This window comes from Pteronotus mesoamericanus, unplaced genomic scaffold (assembly GCF_021234165.1).
Source record: "Pteronotus mesoamericanus isolate MK-2021 breed Mesoamerican mustached bat unplaced genomic scaffold, CSHL_Meso_final contig_164, whole genome shotgun sequence".
Classification (NCBI taxonomy): domain Eukaryota; kingdom Metazoa; phylum Chordata; class Mammalia; order Chiroptera; family Mormoopidae; genus Pteronotus; species Pteronotus mesoamericanus.
This window is the reverse complement of record NW_026555065.1, coordinates 1,608,201-1,618,403: the sequence shown is the minus strand read 5'-3', so window position 1 is coordinate 1,618,403 and position 10,203 is coordinate 1,608,201. Positions and strand designations below refer to the sequence as shown.

The window sequence follows — 10,203 nt, the reverse complement described above, 5'->3', positions numbered from 1 at the left end:
GACGTAAATTAAAACCCAGGACCCTTTGCCCCTGACCTCCCATCTGGAGCAAAGAACTGCTGGGGGCACCCAGTCCCTCTGCTTCCCCCACGCCCTGCAACCCTGGTCTCCTCCAGCACCAACTCAGGCCTCCCAGAGCTCCCAGAGCTGCCCTGCAAACTCAGACCCTTTGCTTGCAACAGGCTGCCAGGAAAACAGGCAAATTCAGCATGCAAACCAGGATTATTTTCGGAGGGGGGGCGGGGAGCATTGTCCAGCTGTATTCTGCAGTGGGGTGGGGGTGGAGACTGCTCTGTTTTTGAGCAGAGTTGCTGTTAGGCTCGCTGGTCAAGTGAAGCCACAGACTGTGCTCTGCCCCCGCTTGGAATGCGGCTAACATGTTCACAAAGGCAGCCCTAAAGGTGGAACTCGGAGAAGCTGTGGGCAGAGAGCGAGAGGGGTGAGAATTAGGCCTGGAGTTGGAGTGGGTGGGGAAGGAGGGAGGAGGAGGAACCGCAGGCCCAGTGCCCCAGTCAGGTTGCCTAGGTGACAAGAGGGGGTGGGGGACGAGGGAGAAGTGGTTGAGTGGGCTGAGTGGATCTGAGCATCTCAAATCTTAACACCATCTAGTATCACTGGCGACTTCTGCTTCCTATATAGCTCAGCCCCTACTCGGGAAAGCAAGCACGAGTGCTGAGCTTGGGAGAAACGGAGTGTCAGCCTGGGAAAGGACTTGTCAAGTCTCCCAGCCCCAGTGACTTGCAGGCAGCTTTGTAGCAACAGATCCTTGTTTCAGAGGAAATCTTACCCAGAACGCCAATATGCAAAGCATAAACCTAGGGGGCTGCTCTCCCCATCCGTCCTCCCCTCGACTCCAGAGTTGCACCTCACAGAATGTGAAAGTATCTGGTCTGGGTCTAAATCTTCATTGTACAGGTAGGAAAACTGAGGTCCTCAGACAGCCATCGACTTGCTTAAGGACTCCCAACAAGTGAGTTCGTGGTAGAACTGGGATGGAAAACGGCTTGCCAAGACCATAACAGAGCCAGCAAAAAGAAGCAGAGCCCTTGAGGGAGAGAGAAGAGACTGGAGGCATAGGTTGTCTTAGAAACCTGGAATTGCCAGCTCTGCTAGAACAGCACAGCTCCCTCATTCTGTAGAGGAGGACACGGAGCGCAGAGAGCGGTTAGTGGCTCAACAGCTGAGTGATCCTAAGAGCAAGTAATACTCTCTTCGAAGACGAATTTGGAAGTTTGGCTATTTGGCTAGCTTGGCCAGTGTTTAATGAAATTCCCAGGCGCCAGATGGTGCAGGGGGAGGAGCGCTGGCCTGGGAGTTTCATCTCCCTCTTCTGCAGACGAGCCTCATGTCCTTGGGAGATTTATTTTTAAAAAGCCAAAGGATCATCCCCTGGTTTGTACGAGGTTCAGAAGAGTAATAGGATTAAATGGTACTTCGGACTGTTTTATATAGTTCCTAAATGTCAGGGCCTCCTTTAGGGCGAAAGGGTGTAAGCACACTTTTTTAAAGATTGCATTTGACAGTAGGTTTTTTAAAAAGACCCTTTATTTTGTCCTTTCCATTTCCATGATTAATTATAAAGTAACTCATGGACATTTCAGAAAATGTGTAAAGGCGGGGAGCAGAAAATAAAATCACCTATAAACACATCACCCAGCAGCAACCGCTGTTCAACATCGTTGTACATTTCCTTTCAGTCTTTTTTCTATACTTTTTTCCTTGCACAGAGTAATTATGTTGTAATTTTTAAAAAATAATTCTGTTTAATGATTAATAAAGCAGTTTCTTTTACCCAGTGTGTCATGTCTGGCTATTAGGAAAAAATGAAAAAGCATACCAAAAGGCAAAAAGCACAGTTTTGAAGAGACACAGCAAGCATCAGAATAATACATGGCAGAGATACTGGAATTATCAGACTGGAAATTTAAAACAACTATGATTAATATGCTAAGGATTCCAAGAGGTAACAAAGTATGCATGCAAAAGCACAAGGACAATATAAACAGAGAAAAGGAAATTCTAAGGAAGAGCCAAAAAAATAATGCTAGAGATAAATAAGTTAATAACCTCTGTCACAGAATTGAGGAATGCCTTTGATGGAATTATTAGTAGGCTGGACGTGACTGAGGAAAGAATCGCTCAGCTAGAGGATATATCAATAGAATCTTTGAAACCCAAAAAGCAAAGAGAACAAAGAGTGAGAAAACAATAACAATAACAGAATATCCAAGGACTGTGAGACAACTACATAAGGTAAAATATACATGTAATAGGAATACCAGAAGGAGAAGAAAGAGAGAAAGGGACAGAAAAAATATTTGAAACAATAACGAGTAAGCGTTTTCCCTAAGTTAATGTCAGATACAGACCCGCAGATTCAGGAAACTCAGAACCCAGCTCAGAAGATTAGAGAACAGCAAGCAAGATAAATAATATCCAAACAACAACAATAACTTATATCTCAGCATATCATTTTCAAATTCCAGAAAAATCAAAGATAAAAATATTTGAAAGAAGCCAGAGGCAAAAACACCTTTACTATAGAACAAAGATAAGATTCACATCTGACTTCTCAGAAACCATGCAAGCAAGAAGAAAGTAAGGTGAAATACTTCAAGGATTGAGAGAGAGGGGGAAAAGAAACCAACCCAGCAACGTAGAACTCTGTATCCTGCAAAATTAGCCTTGAAAAGGAAGAAGAAATAAAGATTATCTCAGATAAACAAAAATTGAGGATATTTGTAGCAGGCACACCTGCCTTGCAAGAAATTTTAAAAGAAGTTCTTCAGAGAGAAGGAAAATAATACAGGCCAAAAACTCAGATCCATATAAAGGAAAGAACATTGAATAGGAATAAATAAAGATCAAGTAAAACTTTTATTTTTCTTGTTCTTAATTGATCTAACAGATAATAGTTTGTTCAAAATAATAGCAGCAATGTATTTGATTATATGTGCTTACGTATATATTTTATGTATATTCTTGTATATGCTTATATATAAGCATATGACAATGCTACAAGGAACAAGAAAATGGCATTAGGATTTTTTTTTATTATAAGATTCTCATACTACCTTTGAAGTTGTATAGTGTTATTTGAAAGTTGACTTGGATTAGTTGTACATGCATATTGCACACTTTAGGGAAACTACTAAAAAAATTATAAACTGAAAAATTAAGAGGAAAAACTGGAATCATAGAAACTGCTAAATTAAAACCACAAAAGGTTTTAACTTAGAGAAACAGTGGAAGACACAAAAAAGAACAAAGAACAAAGGCAACAAATAGAAAACAGTAAATAATATGGTAGATATTAATCCAACTATATCAATAATTCTTTGAGTGTCAGTGGTCTAAATGCACCAGTTAAAAAATATTGTCAGAGTGCATCAAAAAACACGACCCAACTATATGTTGATTATATGAAATCTACTTTAAATATACAGATAAAAGTAAATGGATGGAGAAAAATATATCACTAAGCAATATAGGAGTAGCTATATTAACTTCAGACAGAGCTGACTTCAAAGTAAGAAAGTTAGCAAATATAAAGAAGGGTATTCCATAATGATAAAGTGGTGATTTCTCCAAGAAGACATAATTCTTAACAGGTATGTGTCTAAACAGAGTGTTAAACTACATGGGGCAAAAACTACATGGATAGAATTGCAAGGATAAAGAGATGAATTTGCTATCATAGAGATTTCAAAACTTCTCTCAGAAATGGACAAATTCAGCAGGCAGAGAATCAGTGGGGACAAAGTGGAATTCAATAACACCATCAATCAACTGAGTATAATGGACAGCAAGAGACTATTTCCTCCAACTACAGCAGAATAAAGATCTTTCAAGCTCACATGGAACATTCTCCAAGAAAATAAGATAAGTAGCTCCCCGCCCCCCGTTTTTGCTTTTTGCTCTGAAAGAGTTTATGTAATATAGATAGGAACGATCTGTTCCCTTATGGTTTTGTAAAATTCTCCCATGGAACCACATGGACCAGTATCTTCTTACTGGACAGATCTTTGGCTATCATTTCCATTTGTTTTATTGCTGATAATTTATGTTTTCCTGTTTCCATTTCATCTGGGTTTCATACTTATCTGCATAATATTATTCAGTAATCTTTTATAACTTTAAAATCTCTTCTGAGTCAGTATGTTGTAGTTTGATCATTTTGTCTGTCTATATAATGTTAATTTTCCATTCCTTTGTTACACTTGAACAAGTTTGAAAAAGTTTATTTCTTTAAGTCTTTGCAAATAATTATTTTTATTTATTCACTTTTTTCTATTAAATTGCTTTCTATTGCAGTATTTATGATTTTCCTTTATTCTACTTTCTTTATATTTTGTAGATCTCTTTTCCATTTACTTTTTTACTGGGTTGAATAGTGTCCCCCAAAATTGATGCCCACTCAGAACCTAGAAATGTGACCTTATTTGGAAATATGGTCTTAGCAGATGTAATGAAGTTAAGATGAAGTCATATTGAATTAGGATGGGCCCTAAATCCAACATGACTGGTGTCTCTGTAAAAAAAAAAAAAAAAAAGAAGACATTTGGACCCAGAGACAGACACACAGGGAGAAGACGCTGCAACGATGGAAGCCGAGAGCGGAGTAATGCATCTACAACAAGGAATGCCAAGGATTGTCTGCAATCACCAAAAGCTAGCATGAGACGAAGAAGTATCCTCCCCTAGAGCCTTTAGAGAGAGTTGTCATCCTGCCAACACCTTTATTTCAGACATGTAGCCTCCAGAACGCTGAGACAATAAATATTTCTTGTTTTAAGCCACTAAGTTTGTGGTAATTTGGTATGGCAGTCTTAATGCTAAGTTCCTTCATCATTAGTTTTTTCTTGTTTTGTAAGTTCATGTAAGTCCATGTATTTCCTTGAAAATTAATTTGACTGAATCCTAAAGTAGTACTTTATTCAATTCTAATTTTATTATGGGTTTTTTTTCCTTCAACCCATTAATTATTTAGACCTGTGCTTTAAAATTCCTGTATGTAGCTGTAGCTGGTGTGGTTCAGTTGGTTGAGTGTCATCCTGCAAAACAAAGGGTTGCTGGTTCGATTCTGGTCAGGGCACATGCTTGAGTTGTGGGTTCCGTCCCTGGTCGGAGTGCATGTGAGAGGCAACCCATTGATGTTTCTCTCTCACATTGATGTTTCTTCCCCCTCTCTAAATATAAATTTAAAAAATCTTTTTAAAATTGTCCACATGTATACAAGTTTCTAGCCATTTTTATATTGTTGATATCTACTTTTATTTCTGTATCATCAATAAATGTATTACATCGATTAAGAAATTTTTGGGAACTTACTGTACAATCTAATAGTCAATTTTTGTAAAAATTCTATTCTGTTTGAAAAAAATAAAAACATACATTCTCTGTTGGGTTCAGAGTTCCACATGTATCTGTTAGATTCATAGGTTGTTAATTGGTGTTAAAGGTTAGCTGACTAATAAACAAAACCTGTTTTCACCTTATGCCTTGACATACTAGGCTACATTTCATAGCCTTTCTAGCAATTTCTAGGCTACATTTTCTAGCCTTTCTAGATGTGTACATAGGACTCAGTATGGCCAATGGAATGTGAGCAGAAAATTTATGTATTATTTCACATGTAATTCTCCATTCTCTCTCTTACTATGACTGTTGTCTGGATATCAATATTCAGGTGACCTAAAAAGCCACATTTTGAAGCTGGCAGAGTATCTCTCAGCTTGAATACCTGAATGACTGTGCAGAGCAGAGACCTCATGACCAAAGATTGGACTCCACACAAAAGAGAAATAAACCTCTATTGTTTAAGGGTTAAGCTCCTGATGTTTGAGTTTATTTGCTACAGATGTTAATGTGATCTAAACTAAATACATTTTTGCTCTCAGACATTCCCTACCTTTATACTTTTTGTCTTATTTGTCAGATATGAGGGATGCACGTTAGAGTCTCTCATTATAAAGATTTATGTATTTCTTTTAGTAATTCTATAAAATCTTGCTGTATATTTCATAGCTATGTTGTTAGGTACATATAATCTTGTAAGTATTATAACTTTTGGCAAATTATTCTTTTTATCAATATGAAAAATATTTTTGCTAATCATTCGCCAGGTTTTTTTAAACTTTCCTATGTAATTTTTCAAAGTATATTTTCAATATAAATAATATATATGCTGTATTTTTTAAAAATTCAGAATGAAAACTTTTTTAATAGGTTAGTTTAACCACTCATATTTTCATAATTATTGATATTCTTTCACTTATTCCTAACCACTTTATTTGTATTCTCCATTTCCATGCTTACTCTGAGTTTCCTATATTTTTTTCCCCCACTCTCTTGGATTTTTTTGGAAACATTAACTTTTATCTATTCAACTTTTTTTTTTTTTTTACTTATAATTGGCAAAGTTTATTATCAAGAACTTTAGTAGGTTTTTTAAAAAACTGTTTTGGTTTTAAGTATACTGAAAGATGACAATCCACGAAAAGACATGCACAAACAAGGATAATTAAAATATTAAATACTACCTAAATTAAAAGGCCATAATTCAAATTGTTAACTATTATGTTTGTGTTTTGTTAGAAGTAGCTGGACAATTACCTTTCATGAAATTCACCCCATCAATTCAGGAAGACTACAAAGCTTCACTGCAAACTCAATTATATAATTTACAATTATCAATGTTGAGTTTTTTGTGCTTAAGCATGCATTACCATAGAAAGCACAAAATCCTAAAGGGATTTTTTGTTTCTTTAAAACAATCTCAAGCATCTTTTAAAGTGCGAGCTACAAATATACTGTATCATTAAAGAAAAAGTCTTCAAAAAGAAGTAGGAGATAGCTATCCAATACTGCCAAGAGTGGTTATATAACTAACCGAAGGCCTCCCGGCAGTGCTCTGCTGTTTTAATGTAGCAGCCTCCTCCTTTGCAGTTGATTGAGTTCTTAGCTCTTACTATACTACCAGCCAAACATGTACTCCATTGCTTTGGATACAAGACTTTCATCTTATTTTGGTGTCTGTCTGTCAGAAATGACCTGATAGTCACTAGTAGAAGCTTTGTATGCTGTAGCAAGAGGTCTCATGGTAGATATCCTAGGAGTACTTCCAGGTTGCGTTTGTGTACCTAAGGTTTTGATTGGTGGTGTAAAGGCTAGAGATGAAGACGACAAAGCACACCTGTCACTGTTTTCCATAACACTTTTATTTATACATGGTTTTACACCAATCATGATGGACTCTCCAAAAATCCTCCCATCTTTGCTTAAGGCTTTCCGGGCCTGCAGTTTGGATTGATAACGGATATGCATCCAATTTCCTGTGTTAGACATCACATGTTTTAAGATATTCCCATTTTGTGCAAATTGTAATAATATATAGGAAGCAGATGCTTGAGGAAACCCGAACACAGTTACCCATGTGTCATCAAGGTGATCTTCAGAAGTCAGAGAATCTCCTTGAGTATAAAAAGGATCCAACTGGGCAGGAAATAATGTTGTCTTTCGTGGCTGACCAATGTTTGCTGGACTAAACATACTTTGCCCTGTTCCAGGAGTAGTTGTGACAACTCCAACAAGAGGACTCTGCATTACTGACATGTTTGGGTGTCTTCTTGAAGTTAAAGGTGTTGATCCAAGCCCTGGGCTGGAAAGGTCATCATATATACTTCTAACTGGTGGAGCTCCACTTTTATCTTTATGAGCTGGTACAACTGGTTGTGGTGGTGACCCACCTGCAAGTAAAGGTGATCTCATTTCCATTACTCCTACTGAAGGACCACTAAGTGATCGAGGTTGTGGGGGTCACTGGAGCTGGCAAATCCCCCATTAAAAATCCAGGTAAGAACTGGGCATTAACCTCTGGTTTTGGAGATGTGGGAGAACCCAGCATCATTGGTTCAGATCCCAATGTGGGCGCCTAGGGTTCCACAGCAAAGGCTGCCATCGTGGTGGCAACTATACTTAGCTCCGGACCCTCCCGATTTTCCTCAGCTTTTTCTTCTACTGATTTGAAAGTTGCATATTCCATCGGTTAACAATCATCCTTTTATTGTGGGAAAATGTGCAAAAAATAAAGTTTACCATTTTAAAATGCACAGTTCTGTGGCAATAAGTACATTCACATTGTCCAACTATCACCACTGTCTGTCACCAGAACTTTTTCCTCTCCCCCATTAAACAGTAAGTCTGCATTCCCTCCTCCCCCGGCTCCTACTGACCATCACTTTACTTCCTGTCTGTTTGAATTTGACTACTCTAAGTAGCTCATATAAGGGGAACCATACAATATATGTGCTTTTGTGACTGCCTTCTTTCACTTAGCATAATCCTTTAATATTCATCCATGTTGTAACATGTCAGAATTTCCTTTCATTTTTAAGCCTGAATAATATTTCTTTGCAACACTCATTTTTATAACAGCTTTATTAGAATATAATTCATACACCATAAAATTCACCTTTTCCAACTGCACAATGGAATATTTTTGGTATATTTAAACAGTTGCCCAACCATCACCAGTAATTTCAGAACATTTTATCATTCCTGAAAGAAACCTCAAAACTCTATATTCAACATTTTGAGAAATTGCCAAACTATTTTCCAAAGTGGCTATACCGTTTTACATTCTCATCAGCAATGTATGAGGGTTCCAATTTCTCCACATCCTCACCAATACTTATTATTATCTCTTTTTTATTATAGCGATTCTAGTGAGTGTGAAGTGATCTCTCATTGTGGTTTTGAATTGCATTTCCCTGATAACTAATGATGTTGAACATCTTTTCATGTGCTTATTAAAATTCATTTTAATACACACTTACAAATATACTTTTAAAGAATTCATTGGTATGTATGTTCTCACCTAAACAAAGCAAAAATGTTGACAAGAAGCTTTTTAGTTCCCTCCACTTTTTGTGGGATATTTCTTACATAGTTTTAGTTTGCTGACGTCTGAAATTTTAGTTCCAGGTTGTTATTTTTTAATTTTTGGGAAGTTCTTACTAAGATTCCTTAAATTCTTTGTTTGCCTTTGGTTTTTGTATGACATTGTTTCTTCTTGGATTTTTTTTCTTAACAGGAGCACAACATCTAATTGTTTTTCTTTTGTTTAGTTTTGTTTTCAGAAGGAATCTAGAGAGGGAGAGGCAAGTCAACTTTCTGAGTACTTTTATATCTGAAAAATGCCTCTATTTCATCCTCACATCTAAATAACGATTTGGCTATTAAGTAATAAATTTAAGTGTGCATTACATTAGCATTTTCAAGATACTGAGTTGATGTTGCCAAGAAGAAACTTGACATCATTCTTTTGTAGTAGGTCAAACTGATTTTTTTAAATGAGCATTTAATGTAGATTTCCTTCTTTATCCCTGGTGTTCTGAAATTTCACTATGGTTGGCCCTGGCTGGTATGGCTCAGGGGATTGAGCGCTGGCCTGTGAACTGAAATTTCACTATGGTTAGTCTATATGTGGGTTTAAAAATTACCCTACTGGTACCTGCTAGATCCTTTCAATCTGAAGACATACTTTTTTTTTTAAATTCAGGCAAATCTCTATTATTATTTCCTTAAATATTATATCTTTTCTATTATCTCTGTCCTATATTTCTGGAACTCTTTTAAAACAGATATTGGCACTTCTGAATCTGTTCCCCATGTCTTTAGGTTTTCTTTTTATTATCTTTCTCTATTACTTTGTGCTGCATTCTAAAAGAATTCCTAGACTTCATCTTCCAGTTCTCTAATTTACTCTTTTAACTGTGTTCATTTTGCTATTAGCCCTTCTATTTGTTAATTTCAATAATTATATCTTTTATTACAAAATCTCTATTTTACAACCAGTTATTCCTGTTTCATGGATAAAATACTTTTCTTTATCTAAGTGTTTATAATTACATTTATTTTTAAGTCTAGTTCTGGTAACCCTATTTACTTCCTTTGCTCAGATGTACATGTATCTGTTTGTTGGATCTATGATCTTTTTTAAAAAACATAGTATTGAGCACTGCATGTATTTGGCGATTCTTGACCATATGTGCATTTTTGCAGCTGTATTGTCTTGTTAGGCTGATGGCTGCCTCCAGTTGAGCAGTTTGCTTATAAGGAGGGGCAAAACAGCTGCTGGAACTTGTATTCCATACTATTTTGATGGGCAGGACCTGCTGCTGGGTCGGAATCTCAGCAGCT

The 10,203-nt window shown here is 36.7% G+C and overlaps 1 protein-coding gene across 1 annotated transcript; it reads right to left on the bottom strand.

Moving 5' to 3' along the window:
- Positions 1–6,936: 6,936 nt before the first annotated feature.
- LOC129063277 (nucleoporin NUP35-like) lies at positions 6,937–7,956 on the bottom strand. The gene has a single exon (XM_054564242.1). It carries the CDS (start codon positions 7,774–7,776, stop codon positions 7,024–7,026), a length of 753 nt encoding a protein of 250 aa, XP_054420217.1. The 5' UTR covers positions 7,777–7,956; the 3' UTR covers positions 6,937–7,023.
- Between the last annotated feature and the right edge of the window lie 2,247 nt (positions 7,957–10,203).